At 46.8% G+C, this 19262-nt stretch overlaps 1 protein-coding gene across 4 annotated transcripts in view; it reads left to right on the top strand.

Moving 5' to 3' along the window:
• Positions 1–19262, top strand: part of LOC144504530 (poly(U)-binding-splicing factor PUF60-like) — a 108245-nt gene that overhangs the window by 80327 nt on the left and 8656 nt on the right. For all 4 annotated transcript variants that reach the window (XM_078229965.1, XM_078229983.1, XM_078229992.1 and 1 more), the window contains 2 exons: positions 3755–3945; positions 18844–18985. In XM_078229965.1, the coding sequence (XP_078086091.1) occupies positions 3755–3945; positions 18844–18985 (333 nt within the window). The remainder of the gene's footprint in view (positions 1–3754; positions 3946–18843; positions 18986–19262) is intronic.

Consider the following 19262-nt stretch of genomic DNA (forward strand, 5'->3'; position numbering starts at 1 on the left):
TGGACAGTAAATTGAACTAATATAGTGAATAGCATAACTCACCGTTTTGCTGACCACAGCCTGGGCACGTTCCATACCTCATCACGCAGTACTTCACCAGACTACAAAAGCTAATCAAGGTAAGCAGTGAATCCTCCAAAACCAGTTTGTGTTTCAACCCTTGCCAATAAGTAATGTAATCCAACAACTCAGCCTACATTTCTTCATTAGTTGTATGACGTGTATCTTCCTTTGGAGCGTCCTGGGGGTAACTTTCAACGTACTCATCGCCTTGTCCTTCTAGAATTACACAACCATGTGGTAATTGTCACCAATTACTTGTATGGAGATATAAAGGTTACTTGGGACCCATCATCAAGCAGCTGGGAAGTGCAGTCCCCTCTATCCTATCTGCACCTTTCAGTTGTTCAAACTACTGACTCCTGGGAGAACTGAAGACCAGTTGGAAAAGCTCAAGGAAGTTCCTTTCTGTCTGCCTAAACCAATCAATCAGTCAAACAAGTTCCAGTCGCTGCAATTCCCTTGCCTCCACTCCCTATTCAAAATCATTGGCACCATTTGATCTTATCTATGCCAATCCAGTGGTTAAAGGCTTCCCGTCCATTATCTCACACACCCTGTTTACCAAGAATGTGTTCAGATCCCTCTTTAAATTTATTGAATCCTCTGCTTTCACTCACTGGGTTCGCCTGTGTTTCTCTTATCAAACAATTTTGGCAAAGGCTGCATGTCTATTATGAAGCTGACTCTGGCCCCTCTCCCTGTGTGTACCCCATTCTGCTTTTAGTCTCAAATCCACCCCACTGCTTGCCCCTCCTGATTTGTGTGGGCTGAAGGAGGCCGTTTTGTTACATGTCTAGGACTTGTGAACCACGAGAGAGAATGGTTTGGAACAGCATCTTAAAATGCCACAAGCTTAGCCTGGAATAGGAATTTGCAGTTAAAGGCAAACGAAAAAAAACAATTGTGGTATATGTGAGTCCAAGTTAAGGTTGTCAGTGAGTCCAGTGAATCATTTGGATCAGAAGGTCCAATGTCTTCATGGCGTGCATTGAGTTTTGCAGACTCTCAGCATGGCACTTGAAAGCAGCTATTAGGTTTGCCGATGATTCAATATAGTGAGTAAGGAGCACCAGATCTGCAGTCCGTCTGAAAAGTGCTATACAATTCTTTAAGAAATGCCTTAAGAAAGAGGCACTCCTTACAATACTCAGAAGTAAAATGGCCTCAGTGAGTTTCCTTGTTGCGTATGCTGATCTTGGAACTAGTGAAACCATCTCAGATTAAGTGTTGAATCAGGCCATTCAGTGGATGAACAACCCTCTGATAACTGAAAGGGAGATTTATTGAGCCTAGCAATATTCTACAACCTGCTCCACACATTGTCCTACACAGTGCAACTTGCACCCTGATAAGGTCAACATTTTGCTGTAGATTGTACTTTGGCTGGGATTCCCATAATTTATTGTGGTACTGAGGATATTCCTGCATCAAGCAAAATCATGATTCTCAACCTTGAAGAACAGCTGGTAACATTTACCACTGATAGCAACAGTCTCTAGAAACCAGGTGTACTGTTGCTCAGTACATACTTCAGCTGCCTGCTTCCAGTCAGTGTGTTCAGCTTTCCATCTGTGCAGCACACTACAGATACTTGCAGACTTCAAGCAGATTGTTCCTTGTCACTACCTCTGACTCTAAAACTGGTCACCCAGGATATCTGATTGCTGATGGCCCAGAGGAACCCTTTTAACTACAGTGATGACAACCCAGCTCATTGGATCATTGTGTCATTGGGAGCCCTTGTGGATTGATTAGTGCGTCCGTTCGCCCCTTTTATCCCTCTCAGTATATTGTGGCCTCAACTCAACACAAGATCAATAATCATACCAGCAACTCTTGATTGCTCAATAACCGCTGGAGAGGTAGAAACATTTCACCTGGAGTTGAAAACTTGACAAACCCTGCTTCCTTACAAAATGCCTCTGATTGGAATGTGTAAGATGCTGTTGGAACAAGGGCAGCAGTGCAGGGTGACCCCAGGAAGAGACAAGAGTGTACAATGGAATTCACCACGTGGAGAGGAGTGAGCGAGGTAAAGGAAGGTTGAACAAGGTGAGGAAAAGAGAGGTAAGGATGACTATTATAATTTGTGTTTTTAATGGTGTGCACACAGGCATTGTCTGACCTCTGCATAACTCCACTGGAGTTAGAGGATTGTGGATGCAGCCCGTGATTTCTCCAAGAATGAAAAAGGACAATTTTAAATTAGAGATCTCAGTTTTTCAATTCAAAATGTCCGTAAGCTGGCAATTATATGTGGCTGAGTCTGAGTTACATATTACACCTGTGAGGTTATAAGCATGTAATGTTTGTCCATGTAAATACAACCATTGATTTGATGGAATTGCTGTTTAGGGCTCATGGAACTTCACAAACAGATTGAATATTTAATTTTTCCGCTTCATTCATCTCCCTCACTGCTCCACTTTTCCATTTACTCTACTCTGTTCCTCTGCCTCTTTAGAACTTGAGAAATAGGAGCAGGAATAGACTGTAAGGCCCCCTTGGTTGAGCCTGCTTCGCCATTCAGTGCGATCATTGCCGACCTGTCTCAACTTTCCTGTATACTTCCAATATTCTCTGAGACCCCAAATCTTCCAGCCTTAAATATTTTCAACAATGTGTACTCACAACTGGGATGTAGAATTCCAAAGATTCACAATCTTTTGAGTGAAGAGATTTCTCTATGTCCTAAATGAGCAACCCTTATCCTTAGACTGTGCCCTGGTGTTTTTTGTTCCCCTGGCCAGGGGAAACAACCTCTGACTACCCACTCAGAACCTTGTTTCATGATATCACATCATCCAACCTTTCAAGTCCCCTCAGGTTAATATGTGTCTCAATAAGGTTAATTTTCATTTCTCTATAAACTCCAATGGATACAGGCCCAGCCTGTCCCCATAGGATAACCCCCCGCCCCACCTATACACACAATCCCAGGAATCAGTTGAGTGAACTTTCTCTGAACTGCTTCTATTGCATTTCCTTAAATAAGGAGACCAAAACTGTCAGTACTACAGATGTGGTCTCGCCAACGCCCTATACAACTGTAGCAAAACATCTTTTTTGTTGCATTCCCCTTGCGATAAATGACAACATTTCTGTTCCTAAACGAGATTAGTGACCCAGATGAGTTGAAAATAATTGGTAGTTATATGGTTACCATTATTGTAACTAGCTTTTATATCCAGTGTGTTTAAACTAATTTCCCCAGCTGCCATGCTGGGATTTGAACTCGTGTCTCCAAACCACGAACTCCGGCCTCTGTAGTAGCGTAACCATTAAGCTACATTCTTTAATTTTTTATTCACATTCCTCCTTTTCCTATTTCATTGAATTCCCTGGACTCCTGTTACATTTGTTCTACCTTCCACCACCCATGTCCAAACTCCCTTCCATTTTGTCTGGTCTCACTGAGTGAGTGAAAAGGGTGGGGGTTAGTGTCCTTGAGGACAGGTGGGGTGGTGCAGAGAAGCCAGATAACAGGGTTGAAATTTGGGCAGAGAAGCCCCTCGTGCCAGTTGGACTTTGAATGTGGGGACTGGTCCAGTGTGAGGTGGTGGAATGTGATCTGGGCCGAATGGCCGACTCCAGCTTCTATTTCCTCTCTGATCTTATGCGACCCAGTGTGAAGTGCTGCACCTGTGGCCCTTCCTGTTTGCATAAACACTGAACCTGTTGCTTTGTGCAGAGTATGAGAAGGCCCAGTCTTCGCAAGATGCAGTGTCTTCCATGAACCTCTTTGATCTCGGTGGCCAGTTCCTCCGTGTTGGGAAAGCGGTGACCCCTCCGATGCCATTGATGACGCCTGCAGCACCTGGTGGATTGCCCCCTGCAGCAGCAGTGGCAGCAGCTGCAGCAACCGCTAAAATCACGGCTCAGGTTGGTATGGGCAGTTATACAGCAGCCAGCTTGGCAGGTTTCACATCACTACACCTCATCTGTGCTGAGGCTCCTGGAACCTGTGCCAGGGATAGTGATATCAGTGATCCCTGCTTGAAGCACAGGTGTGGGGAAAAAAATGAACAAGAATTCTTTGTCATTCCTCCTCTTGTTAACGATTGAATAACTTGCTTGAGAATATAGACTGAGAATTGCAGGGCATTATTCTGGAATGTCTATTGTATGCAACTCCAGCAGATACAAAAAAGATTCACAGGGACATTGCACATCTCAGGTGCAGTGTTAAACTGAGACCTTATAAGAAGAGGCTAGCTAGAGAAAGAGTTGGTCCACTCGAGGATAAAGGAGAGAAATTATGTGTAGAACCAAAGGAAGTGGGTGAGATCCTGAATGAGTACTTTGCATCGGTATTCACAAAAGAGAGGGACACGTTGATTGATGGTGTCTCGGAGAGTGTGCAAACCCGCTAGAGCAAGTCATCATTTCTATGGAGATATGCAGGGGAAGTTTTTTTTACACAGAGGGAGGTGGGGGCCTGGAATACACTGCCAAGTGAGGTGGTTGAGGCAGACACGTTAGTGACATTTAAGACTTATCTGCATTAGAACAGGTGGGGAATAGAGGGATACAGGCGGTTGGTCGAGATAGGACAAGGTGATAGGTGCAGGCTTGGTGGGCCGAAGGACATGTTCCTGTGCTGTACTGTTCTTTGTTCTTATCTGTCTGCTTGGGTGGATGGAAAAGATCTCTCGGCACTGTTTTGAAGAAGAATGGCTGGTAAATGGCAAGTAACATTGCAACCACACAAGTGCCAGGCAGTGACCATTCCCGACGAGAGAATTTAACCAATGCCCCATGACAAATGGCATTACCATCGTTGAATCACCACTCTCAACATCCTGGCGGGGGGGGGGTTTATCATTGACCAGAAACTGAACTGGAGTAGCCACATAAACACTGTGGCTACCAGAGCCGGTCAGGGGCTGAGAATCCTGCAGTGAGTAACTCACCTTCTGACTCCTCAAAACCTGTCCGCCATCTACAAGGCACAAGTCATATGGAATACTGTCCACTTAGCTGGATGAGTGCAGTTTCAAAGCAGTCCAGCTCTAGTATCCAGGACAGGGCAGCCCACGTGAGACAAAGAACAAAGAGAACAAAGAACAATACAGCACAGGAACAGGCCCTTCGGCCCTCCAAGTCCGTGCCGCTCCCTGGTCCAAACTAGACCATTCTTTTGTATCCCTCCATTCCCACTCCGTTCATGTGGCTATCTAGATAAGTCTTAAACGTTCCCAGTGTGTCCGCCTCCACCACCTTGCCTGGCAGCGCATTCCAGGCCCCCACCACCCTCTGTATAAAATATGTCCTGATATCTGTGTTAAACCTCCGCCCCCCCCCCTTCACCTTGAACCTATGACCCCTCGTGAACGTCATCACCGACCTGGGGGAAAACTTCCCACCGTTCACCCTATCTATGCCTTTCATAATTTTATACACCTCTATTAAGTCCCCCTTCATCCTCCGTCTTTCCAGGGAGAACAACCCCAGTTTACCCAATCTCTCCTCATAACTAAGCCCTTCCATACCAGGCAACATCTTGGTAAACCTCCTCTGCACTCTCTCCAAAGCCTCCATGTCCTTCTGGTAGTGTGGCGACCAGAACTGGACGCAGTATTCCAAATGCGGCCGAACCAACGTTCTATACATCTGCAACATCAGACCCCAACTTTTATACTCTATGCCCCGTCCTATAAAGGCAAGCATGCCATATGCCTTCTTCACCACCACCTCCATCTGTGACGTCACCTTCAAGGATCTGTGGACTTGCACACCCAGGTCCCTCTGCATATCTACACCCTTTATGGTTCTGCCATTTATCGTATAGCTCCTCCCTACATTATTTCTACCAAAATGCATCACTTGGCATTTATCAGGATTGAACTCCATCTGCCATTTCTTTGCCCAAATTTCCAGCCTATCTATATCCTTCTGTAGCCTCTGACAATGCTCCTCACTATCTGCAAGTCCTGCCAATTGTGTCGTCCGCAAACTTACTGATCACCCCAGCTACACCTTCTTCCAGATCGTTTATATAAATCACAAACAGCAGAGGTCCCAACACAGAGCCCTGCGGAACACCACTAGTCACAGGCCTCCAGCCGGAAAAAGATCCTTCCACTATCACCCTCTGTCTTCTGTGACCAAGCCAGTTCTCCACCCATCTAGCCACCCCCCCTTTATCCCATGAGATCCAACCTTTTTCACCAGCCTACCATGAGGGACTTTATCAAACGCTTTACTAAAGTCCATATAGACGACATCCACGGCCCTTCCCTCGTCAACCATTCTAGTCACTTCTTCAAAAAACTCCACCAGGTTAGTGAGGCATGACCTCCCTCTCACAAAACCATGCTGACTATCGTGAATGAGTTTATTCCTTTCTAAATGTGCATACATCCTATCTCTAAGAATTGTCTGCAACATCTTCCCCACCACGGACGTCAAGCTCACCGGCCTATAATTACCCGGGTTATCCTTCCTACCCTTCTTAAATAACGGGACCACATTAGCTATCCTCCAATCCTCTGGGTCCTCACCTGTGTCCGGTGACGAGACAAAGATTTGCGTCAGGCCCAGCGATTTCATCTCTCGTCTCCCTGAGCAGCCTTGGATAGATTCCTTCAGGCCCTGGGGATTTGTCAGTCTTTATATTCTCTAAAAAACCTAACACTTCCTCCTTTGTAATGGAGATTTTCTTCAACGGTTCAACACTCCCCTCCGAGACACTCCCAGTCAACACATCCCTCTCCTTTGTGAATACCGACGCAAAGTATTCATTTAGGATCTCCCCTACTTCTTTGGGCTCTAAGCATAATTCCCCACTTTTGTCCCTGAGAGGTCCGATTTTTTCCCTGACAACCCTTTTGTTCCTAACGTATGAATAAAATGCCTTGGGATTCTCCTTAATCCTGTCTGCCAAGGACATTTCATGACCCCTTTTTGCAGACTTTGCAGCTTGAGCAGCTGGCGGTTTACTGATTGAGAGAGTTGGGGGAAGAGGATAAGGAGGTTCTCCTTTGTCTACCTCCAACATTTGGTTCTTAATTTGGTGCAGGGAAAGAAGCTGGTTCTACTTAACAGTAGTAAAGTTAAGATTTGGCAGGCACCTCAGCTGAGTGGAATGTAGGAAGTCATGGAAGCACCATGTGTCCCAAGTATACCTGCAGGACGTATCATTGGCTGCAGAAGCTTGAGCTCTGGGTTTTGGACAGCAAGCGGCAACCGGAGTCACTAGTGCATCTGAGGCAGAGAACGACATGGCTCGCACTTGTAGAGATGCTCACACTGCAGGTTAGGAGCATGCAGGGAGAGAGGGAATGGGTGACTGCCAGGTAGATAGTGCAGCAATTCCCCGAGTCAACCTTGCCCACTAAGCAGGTTTCCATTTTAGATATTGATGAGGGCAATGGTTCCTCAGAAAAGTGCAGGAAGAGTGGAAATCTGTGGCAACATAAGCTGTTAAGTTCGGGGTGACACAGTGGTTAGCACAGCTGCCCTCAGTGCCAGGGACCCGGGTTCGATTCCTGGCTTGGCTCACTGTCTGTGTGGAGTTTGCATGTTCTCCATGTGTCTTTGTGAGCTTCTCTGGGTTTTCCGATTTCCTTCCACAGTCCAAAGGTGTGCAGGTTAGGTGCATTGGCCATGCTAAATTCTCCCTCCGTCTACCTGAAAAGGTGCCGGAGTGTAGCGACTAGGAGATTTTCACAGTAACTTCATTGTAACTTCATGTAAGCCTACTTGTGACACCAATAATTAAACTTAATAGTTGTGCAGGAGAGAAACAAGAGTTGAACATAGAACATAGAACAGTACAGAACAGGCCCTTTGGCCCACAATGTTGTGCCGAGCTTTATCTGAAACTAAGATCAAGCTATCCGACTCCCTATCATCCTGGTGTGCTCCATGTGCCTATCCAATAACCGCTTAAATGTTCCTAAAGTGTCTGACTCCACTATCACTGAAAAACAATACTTGTAGGGGATTTGTTAATTAGGGGATTAGACAGGCATTTCTGTGACCATCGACTCCAGGATGATATGTTGCCTCCATGCCTCCATCAAGCGATAAGGGGATAGTGCAGGAAAATGGTGTTGAGGGAGATGTGTTGAGTGGCATATTCTCATTTTCAATGACTGAGCTTCCATAGTCCTGGGGTAGAAAATTCCAAGGTTAACCACCCTCTGAAGAAATTCCTCCTTATTTCAGTCCTAAATGGTTTGCCCCTTATTCTGAGACACTGGTGAACCATTGTTGCACTCCCTTTACGGCCAGTCTATTCTTCCTTGGGTAAGAAAGTCCAAACCGCGCACAGTCCTCCTGGTTTGGTCTTCACACGGAGGATACCCACCATCATGTGTGGCACCACCACCATGCTCTTTGTGATAGATTTGAATGGATCCAACAACCCAAAATCAATGAAGCACTGTGGATCATCAACATTTTAAAATTCATTTGTGGGCCATGGGCATCGCTGGCTGGTCAGCATTTATTATTTATAGCATTTATTATTCCACATCATAGCATTTATTGCCCATTGAGGGCAGTTAAGAGTCAACCACAACAGCAGCAGAATTGTACTCGACCATATTCTGTAACCTCATGGCTCTGCATATTCCCATCTCTACCATTACCACTGAGCCAAGGGATCAACCCTGGTTCAATAAAGAGTGGTGTGGAGTTGCCGGCCTTGGACTGGGGTGGGCACAGTAAGTAGTCGCACAACACCAGGTTAAAGTCCAGCAGGTTTGTTTGGTAGCAAGAGTCTTCGGAGCGCTGCTCCGTCATCAGGTGAGTGAAGAGTTGGGTTCACATATGCCTTGTTTGTGAACCCAACTCTTCACTCACCTGATGAAGGAGCAGCTCTCCGAAAGCTCTTGCTATCAAATAAACCTGTTGGACTTTAACCTGGTGTTGTAAGACTACTTTCAATGAAGAGTGCAGTAGGGCATTCCAGGAGCAACACCAGGCATACCTAAAAATGAGGTGTCAACCTTGTGAAGCCACAGGACTACTTGCATGCCAAACAGCAAACAGAGCATATGTTAGAGCTAGGCGATCTCACAACCTATGGGTTAGATCTAAGCTCTGCAGTCCCGCCACATCCAGTCGAGAATGATGGTGGACAATTGAACAACTCACTAGAGGAGGAGGCCCCACAAATATCCCCATCATCAATGATGGAGGAGCCCAGCACAACCGTACAAAAGATGAGGCTGAAGCATCCGCAACAATCTTCAGTCAGAGTGCTGAGTGGATGGCCCATCACTGCCTCCTCTGGTGATCTCCAACATCACAGATGCCAGTCTTCAGCCAATTCGATTCACTCCATGTGATATCAAGAAATGGCTAAAGGCACGGGATATTGCAAAGGTTATGGATCCTGACAATATTGCAGCAATAGTATTGAAGATTTGTGCTCCAGAACTTGCTGCATCCCGAGCCAAGTTTCTCCAGTACTGGCATCTACCCGGCAATGTGGAAAATTGCCCAGGTATGTCTGGTACACAAAACAGGACAAATCCAACCCAGCCAATTAGTGCCCAATCAGTCTACTCTCGATCATCAGTAAAGTGATGGAGGAGGCCATCAACAGCGCCATGAAGCATCACTTGCAATAACCTTATGCTCAGTTTGGGTTCCACAAGGGTCCTTAGCTCCTGACTGCATTACAGCCTTTGTTCAAAGATGGACAAAAGAGCTACACTCCTGAGGTACGAGAGAGTGACAGCGCTTGACATCAACCCGCACTTGAGTGTGGCATCAAGGAGCCCTAGCAAAACTGGACTCAATGGGTAAAAGCAAATTACTGCGGATGCTGGAATCTGAAACCAAGAGAGAAAATGTTGGAAAATCTCAGCAGGTCTGGCAGCATCTGTGGAGAGAAAAGAGCTGATGTTTCGAGTCCAGATGACCCAATGGGAATCGGGGAAAACTCTCCGCTGGTTGGAGTCATATTTGGCACAAAGGAAGATCGTCCTGGTTGTTGGAGGTCAATCATCTCGGCTCCAGGACATCACCGCAGATACTCCTCGGGATAGAGCCCTATGCCCAAGCAGCTTCATCAGTGACCTTCCTCCTCCTTCAATTAATTTCTTCGTCATAAGGTCAGAAGTGTCTATTTCCAAAGTCTGACAAAGGTCATCTGGACTCAAAACGTCAGCTCTTTGCTCTCCGCACAGATGCTGCCAGACCTGCTGAGATTTTCCAGCATTTTCTCTTTGGGTTGAAGATAATACATTCAGTTCCCTCCTCGAAATCATTAATATGTAATGTGAACAGTTGGGATCCGAGCACAGATCCCTGTGGTAACCCACTAGTCACTGCCTGCCAGTGCAAAAACACCCATTTCTGCCAACTCTTAGCTTCCTATCTGCTAACCAGCTTTCTATCCATCTCAAGACATTACCTGCAATCTCATGCGCTTTAAATTTACATAGTCTGTGTGAGACCTTGTCGAAAACCTTCTGAAAGTCTAAGTAAACCACGTCCACTGGTTCTCTTTGGTCAACTCTACTAGTTATATCCCCAAAGAACTCCAATAGATTTGTCAAGCATCATTTCCCTTTTGTAAACCCATAGTAACTTTGTCTGATTATGCCACTGCTTTCCAAATGCTGAGTTATTCTTCATAATGGACTCTAGCAACTCCCCCAGTACCAACGTTAGGCTCATTGGTCTATAGTTCCCTGTTTTCTCTCTACCTCCCTTTTTGAAATATGGGCTTAGATTAGCTACCCTCCAACTGTAGGAACTATTCCAGAGAACTTTGGGTGGTCATTTTCCAATGGATGTGTTATTTCCAGGGCCACTTCCTTAAGTACTCTGGGATGAAGATTATCAGGAGCTGGAGATTTATCCACCTTCAATCCCATCAATTTCCTAAAACCATTTTTCTATTAATGCTGATTTCCTTCAAAAAGTCAAAAGTTTACAGCATGGGAACAGGCCCTCTGGGCCAACCTGTCCATGCAGCCGTTTTTTATACCACTAAGCTAGTCTCAATTGCCCTCATTTGGCCCATATCCCTCTATATCCATCGTACCCATGTAACTGTCTAAATAGTTTCTAAAAGACAAAATTGTACCCGCCTCTACTACTACATCTGACAGCTTGTTCCAGACACTCACCACCCTCTGTGTGAGAAAACTGCCCCTCTGGACCCTCTTGTATCTCTCCCCTCTCAACTTAAACCTATGCCCTCTAGTTTTAGACTCCTCTACCTTTGGGAAAAAATATTGACTATCGAGATGATCTATGCCCCTCATTATTTTATAGACCTCTATAAGATCACCCCTCAGCCTCCTATGCTCCAGGGGGAAAAGAGTCCCAGTCTATCCAGCCTCTCATAACTCAAACCATCAAGTCCCGGTAGCATCCTAGTAAATCTTTTCTGCACTCTTTCTAGTTTAATAATATCCTTTCTATAATAGGGTGACCAGAACTGTACACAGTATTCCAAGTGTGGCCGTACCAATGTCTTGTACAACTTTAACAAGACATTCCAACTCCTGTATTCAATGTTCTGACAGATGAAACCAAGCATGCCGAATGCCTTCTTCACCACTCTGTCCACCTGTGACTCCACTTTCAAGAAGCTATGAACATGTACCCCTAGATCTCTTTGTTCTGTAACTCTCCCCAACGCCCTACCGTTAACTGAGTAACTCCTGCCCTGTTTCGATCTACCAAAGTACATCACCTCACATTTAGGTTCATAAGATAAAGGAGCAGAATTAGGCCATTCGGTCCATCGGGTCCGCTACGCCATTTGATCATGGCTGATATGCTCCTCATCCCCATTTTCCTGCCTTCTCCCCATAACCCTTCAACCCATTACCAATTAAAAATCTGTCTAACTCCTCAAATTTACTCACTGTCCCAGCATCCACCGCACTTTGGGGCAGTGAATTCCACAGATTCACAACCCTTTGGGAGAAGTAGTTTCTCCTCAACTCTGTTTTAAATTTGCTACCCTTACTCTAAGACCATGACACTACCTCCTAGGGCGGCACCATGGCACAGTGGTTAGCATTGCTGGCTCACGCCAGGGACCCGGGTTCGATTCTGGCCTCGGGTGACTGTGTGGAGTTTGCACATTCTTCCCGTGTCTGCATGGGTTTTCTCCCACACCCCAAACATGTGCAGGTCAGGTTGATTGGCAATGCTAAATTACCCCCTGACATTAGTATGGCTAATATATGGGGTTATGGGAGTAGGGCCTGGGTGGGATTGTTGGCCTTGGAGGGAGTGCAGAGAAGGTTCACCAGGTTGATACCAGAGATGAGGGGTGTTGATTATGAGGAGAGACTGAGCAGATTGGGTTTGTACTCGTTGGAATTTAGAAGGCTGAGGGGGGATCTTATAGAGACCTATAAGATAATGAAGGGGCTGGATAGGGTAGAGGTGGAGAGATTCTTTCCACTTAGAAAGGAAACTAGAACTAGAGGGTACAGCCTCAAAATAAAGGGGGGTCAGTTTAGGACAGAGTTGAGGAGGAACTACTTCTTTCGGAGGGTGGTGAATCTCTGGAATTCTCTGCCCACTGAAGTGGTGGAGGCTACCTCGTTGAATATGTTTAAATCACGGATAGATGGATTCCTGATCGGTAAGGGAATTAGGGGTTATAGGGATCAGGCGGATAAGTGGAACTGATCCACTTCAGATCAGCCATGATCTTATTGAATGGCGGGGCAGGCTCGAGGGGCTAGATGACCTACTCCTCCTATTTTTTATGTTCATGCCGGCTCGATGGGCCAAATGACCACCACCTGCACTGTAGATTTTATGAATGCCTCATAAGAGGAAGCATCCGCTCCACGTCCACTTCATCCATACCTTTTATCATCTTGTATACCTCAATTTGATCTCCCCTCATTCTTCTAAATTCCAGAGAGTATCGGCCTAAACTGTTCAATCTCTCTTCACACGACAAACCCCTCATCTCTGGAATCAATCTAGTGAACCTCCTCTGAACTGCCTCCAATGCCACTGCATCTTTCCTCAAATAAGAGGACCAAAACTGTGCACAATACTCCAGGTGCGGCCTCACCAATGCCGTGTATAGTTGCAACAATACTTCCTCATCTTTATATTCTATTCCTTTAGCTAGAAATGCCAACATTCCATTCGCTTTCTTTATTATCTGCTGTACCTGCATGCTGGTTTTCTGTGACTCATGAACGAGGACACTCAGATCCCTCTGGCACCGGAGCACCTTGAAGTCTCTCCCCATTTAGATAATAAGTCTCCTTCCCGTTTTTCTGACCAAAATGCATGACCTCACACTTATCCACGTTAAACTCCATCTGCCAATTTTGGCCCACTTGACCTCACACTTATCCACGTTAAACTCCATCTGCCAATTTTGGCCCACTTTCCTAACCTATCTATCCATTTGTAAGATTCTTATTTTCTCAATGCAACTTACTGTCCCGCCTACTTCTTTCATCTGTAAATTTGGCTTAGAGTCTTCTATCCTTGTATCCAAGTCATTAATATAGATTGTAAATAGCCGGGGCCCAAGGACCGAACCCTGTGGCACCCCACTAGTTACTCCTTACCATCCAGAAAAAAAAACATTTATCCCGACTCTGTCTTCTGTCCATCAGCTAATCACCTATCCAAGCTAATAAATTGCCCCAAATCCCATGTGATCTAACCTTATGAATTAATCTTTTGTGTGGCACCTTATCAAATGCCTTCTGGAAGTCCAGATATGCTACATCGATCTAAATTAAACATCAGCCCACTGGCCCAATTGATCAAGATCCTGTTGCAATCCTCAATAACCTTCTTCACTGTCCACCATGCCACCAATTGGTGTCATCTGCAAACTCACTAACCATGCCTCCTATATTCTCATCCAAATAATTAATATAAATGACAAATAACAGTGGACCCAGCACTGATCCCTGAGGCACACCACTAGTCACAGGCCTCCAGTTTGAAAAACAACTCTCTACAACCACCCTCTGGCTTCTGTCAAGAATGTCCAACGCCGGCATCTCCACATTCTGTCAAGAAGCCAATTTTGTATCCAATTCGATACCTCACCCTGGATCCAGTGAGATTTACCCTTATGCAACAACCTACCATGTGGTACCTTGTCAAAGGCCTTGCTAAAGTCCATGTAGACAACATCTACTGCACTGCCCTCATCTACCTTCTTGAAAAAAAAGCCCCTGACCAAAATCTATTTCTCAATTTCTGGTACATTATTCATGTTTTCCTTTGTGAAGACAGAAGCAAAGTGCGAATTTAGTTCCTCAGATTTATTTATTCCCCGTTTCTGACTGTAAGGGACCTACATTCGTTTTTGTCAATCTTTTTCTCTTTACATATCTATAGAAACCTTTACAGTCAGTTATGTTCCCCGCTAGCTTACTTTCATACTCCGTTTTTCCCTTAATCAATCCTTGGTCCTCCTTTGCTGAATTTTAAACTGCTCCCAATCCTCAGGCCTATTGCTTTTTCTTGCCTATTTGTATGCTTCTTCCTTGAATCTGATACTCTCTCTAATTTCCCTCGTCAGCCATGGTTTGGCCACAATTCCCTTACCACTCTTACTCCAAACAGAAATAAACAACTTCTGGAGTTAGTTCAGCTATTCATTCTTTAAATGCCTGCCATTGCCTGTCCACTGTCTTTCCTTTCAGTAATGTTTCCCAGTCCATCATGGCCAATTCATGCCTCATACCATCATAGTTCCCTTTATTGAGATTCAGGACCCTGGTCTCAGAATCAACTACATCACTATCCACCTTGACAAAGAATTCTACCATATTATGGGTCACTCGTCCCCAAGGGTTCTCTCACAACTAGATTGCCAACTAATCCTTTCTCATTGCACAACACCCAGTCCAAGATGGCCTGTTCCCTTGTTGGTTCCTCAAGGTATTGCTCCAGAAAACCATCCCGTATACACTCCCCAGATATTCCTCCTCTATTGTACTGTGACTAATTTAACTCTCCCAATCTATATGCAGATTAATGTCACCCATAATCACAGATGTTCCTTTAACACATGCATCTCTGATTTCCTTCTTGAACCGTTGCAATCCTTCTGTTATAGGAGCACCCACAGTGCTGTTTGGAAGAGTGTTCCAGGATTTTGACCCATTTCACTGTGCTGTGGTGGACTTTCACTGGGTGCATATCGTGGAACCTCGTCCCTAACAGCACTGTGGCTGTACCTACACCACATGATTGCAGTGGTTCAAGAAGGCAGCTCACCATCACCTTAAGGGATGGCACAGTGGTTAGCACTGCTACATCACAGCGCCAGGGACAGGGTTCAATTCCCGGCTTGGGTCACCATCTGTGAGGAGTTTGCACGTTTTCCCTGTGTCTGCGTGGGTTTCCTCCTACAGTCCGAAATATGTGCTGGTTAGGTGCATTGGCCATGTTAAGTTCTCCCTCAGTGTACCCAAACAGGCGCTGGAGTGTGGTAACGAGGGCATTTTCACAGTAGCTTCATTTCAGTGTTAATCATAGATTCAGAATCCCTACAGCTCAGAAAGAGGCTATACGGCCCATCGAGTCTGCACCAACCACAATCCCACCCAGGCCCTATCCCTGTAACCTCACATATTTACCCTGCTGGTCCCTCTGACACTAGGTTCAATTTATCATGGTCAATCCACCTAACCCGCGCATCTTTGGACTGTGCGAGGAAACAGGAGCATCCAGAGGAAACCCACGCAGACACGGGGAGAATGTGCAAACTCCACACAGACAATCACCTGAGGCCGGAATTGAACCCGGCTCCCTGGCGCTCTGAGGCAGCAGTGCTAACCACTGTGCCACCGTGCTACCCATAAATGTAAGCCTACTTGTGACGATAATAAATAAATAGATGTTGGTCTATCCCATAATGGAAGAAAACAAAATCCATGTTGACTATACCCAATCTCACCAGAGTCCAGTTATCAGATCCTTTATTGTAGATTGCAGCATTTTCCCTATGACTGATGTCAGGCTAACATTTCTAAACTTCCCTATTTTTTTCTCCCTCCTTTCCTAAATACATTTGCGACTGTCCAAATTCATGCAGGGAAGCCAGTAAATGGTTAGTTTAAAACACCATTTCATGGATACTGAAATTCAGCCTGCCCTTTACAGAGGTCTTCAGAACTCATAGAAACTAAAAGCAGGAGGAGGCCATTCGGCCCTTCGAGCCTACTGCCCCATTCAATCAGATCATATCCCTTGATCCCTTTGGCCCCAAGAGCTATATCTAATTTCTTCTTGAAATCAGACAACATTTTAGCCTCAACTACATTCTGTGGGAGTGAATTCCACACATTCACCACCCTCTGGGTGAAGAAATTTCTCCTCACAATTTTAAAAGGTTTACCCCTTATCCTCAAACTATGACCCCTAGTTCTGGACTCCCCCACCATCGGGAAAATTCTTTCTGAATCTACCCTGTCTGACTCTAAACTCGAGGATAATACTGTGGGCTCATTCAGTCTTCCCCCATAGGGCAAATCACACTTATACCACTGACTGCTGAGTCATCATGTGGTTCTTGAACATCCTTGCTTGTGACCAGCCCTGTGCCTACAGCCTTGTTAGACTGCTGAGAAGTACTATCTCCAGCTACAGCTTACAGTTGGAGAAGACCGTTTTTGCAATTGTACCGTTGCCTTTGATTTCTTATTTTGATATGATGTAAAAAATTCAAATTCCTGAGACAAGTGAAATGTGCATGACAAGCTGCACAAGCATGAACGGTCACAGTGGGTTAGCACTGCTGCCTCACAGTGCCAGGGACCCAGGTGACACAGTGGGTTAGCACTGCTGCCTCACAGTGCCAGGGACCCAGGTGACACAGTGGGTTAGCACTGCTGCCTCAGCGCCAGGGACCCAGGTGACACAGTGGGTTAGCACTGCTGCCTCACAGCGCCAGGGACCCAGGTGACACAGTGGGTTAGCACTGCTGCCTCAGCGCCAGGGACCCAGGTGACACAGTGGGTTAGCACTGCTGCCTCACAGCGCCAGGGACCCAGGTGACACAGTGTTAGCACTGCTGCCTCACAGCGCCCAGGGACCCAGGTGACACAGTGTTAGCACTGCTGCCTCACAGTGCCAGGGACCCAGGTGACACAGTGTTAGCACTGCTGCCTCACAGTGCCAGGGACCCAGGTGACACAGTGGGTTAGCACTGCTGCCTCACAGCGCCAGGGACCCAGGTGACACAGTGTTAGCACTGCTGCCTCACAGCGCCAGGGACCCAGGTGACACAGTGGTTAGCACTGCTGCCTCACAGTGCCAGGGACCCAGGTGACACAGTGGGTTAGCACTGCTGCCTCACAGCGCCAGGGACCCAGGTGACACAGTGTTCGCACTGCTGCCTCACAGCGCCAGGGACCCAGGTGACACAGTGGGTTCGCACTGCTGCCTCACAGCGCCAGGGACCCAGGTGACACAGTGGGTTAGCACTGCTGCCTCACAGTGCCAGGGACACAGGTGACACAGTGGGTTAGCACTGCTGCCTCACAGCGCCAGGGACCCAGGTGACACAGTGTTAGCACTGCTGCCTCACAGTGCCAGGGACCCAGGTGACACAGTGTTAGCACTGCTGCCTCACAGCGCCAGGGACCCAGGTGACACAGTGGGTTAGCACTGCTGCCTCACAGCGCCAGGGACCCAGGTGACACAGTGTTAGCACTGCTGCCTCACAGTGCCAGGGACCCAGGTGACACAGTGTTAGCACTGCTGCCTCACAGTGCCAGGGACCCAGGTGACACAGTGGGTTAGCACTGCTGCCTCACAGTGCCAGGGACCCAGGTGACACAGTGTTAGCACTGCTGCCTCACAGTGCCAGGGACCCAGGTGACACAGTGTTAGCACTGCTGCCTCACAGCGCCAGGGACCCAGGTGACACAGTGGGTTAGCACTGCTGCCTCACAGTGCCAGGGACCCAGGTGACACAGTGTTAGCACTGCTGCCTCACAGTGCCAGGGACCCAGGTGACACAGTGGGTTAGCACTGCTGCCTCACAGTGCCAGGGACCCAGGTGACACAGTGTTAGCACTGCTGCCTCACAGTGCCAGGGACCCAGGTGACACAGTGTTAGCACTGCTGCCTCACAGCGCCAGGGACCCAGGTGACACAGTGTTAGCACTGCTGCCTCACAGCGCCAGGGACCCAGGTGACACAGTGGGTTAGCACTGCTGCCTCACAGTGCCAGGGACCCAGGTGACACAGTGTTAGCACTGCTGCCTCACAGTGCCAGGGACCCAGGTGACACAGTGGGTTAGCACTGCTGCCTCACAGTGCCAGGGACCCAGGTGACACAGTGTTAGCACTGCTGCCTCACAGTGCCAGGGACCCAGGTTCAATTCCCGTCTTGGGTCACTGTCTGTGTGGAGTTTACACGTTCTCCCCGTGATTGCGTGGGTTTCCTCCGGGTGCTCCGGTTTCCTCCCACATTCTGAAAGATGTGCTGGTTAGGTGGATTGGGCTGAACAGGAGCTGAAATATGGCAACTAGGGGAATTTCACAGTGACTTCATTGTAGTGTTAATGTAAGCCTTACTTGTGACTAATAATAAACTTTACTTTTTACTTTACATTGACATCCTGCACCTTGTTTACTATCTGCAACCAGAAATATTTTGGTCTGTTCCTTTCTCAGCCCATTTGCAGGTTTCAGCGCCTGTTTGTAACCCTCAAGGTTGAAGGTGTGTTATGGTTGTTGTGTCTGTACTGTTTCAGCAATTAGGAATTGTTATTGAGCAGTGTGCCTTGCACAAGCTGTTGCAAGAATTCCTCTACTGTCTGCTAACATTGTGTACTTTCCTTCCTACAGGAGGCTGTAGCAGGGGCAGCAGTGCTTGGTGTTAGTGGTCTGTCAGCACCAGGCCTGGTCACTCCAGCACTTACCCTCGCACAGCCACTCGGAGCGTTACCCCAGGCTGTCATGGCAGCACAAGCTCCAGGGGTTATAACAGGTCAGTAATGCATTGAGGTTGTCAAAGACTAAAGAAAAGTCATACAGTTCAGAAGAGGCCCTTTGGCCCATTAGATCGACACTGGCAAAACTACATTAAATCTACACTAATCCCAATTGCCAGCACTTGGCTCAGAGTTTGAATGTTATGACATTTCATAGAACATAGAACATAGAACAGTACAGCACAGAACAGGCCCTTCGGCCCACGATGTTGTGCTGAGCTTTATCTGAAACCAAGATCAAGCTATCCCACTCCCTATCATCCTGGTGTGCTC

This window comes from Mustelus asterias, chromosome 2 (assembly GCF_964213995.1).
Source record: "Mustelus asterias chromosome 2, sMusAst1.hap1.1, whole genome shotgun sequence".
NCBI classification, from domain to species: domain Eukaryota; kingdom Metazoa; phylum Chordata; class Chondrichthyes; order Carcharhiniformes; family Triakidae; genus Mustelus; species Mustelus asterias.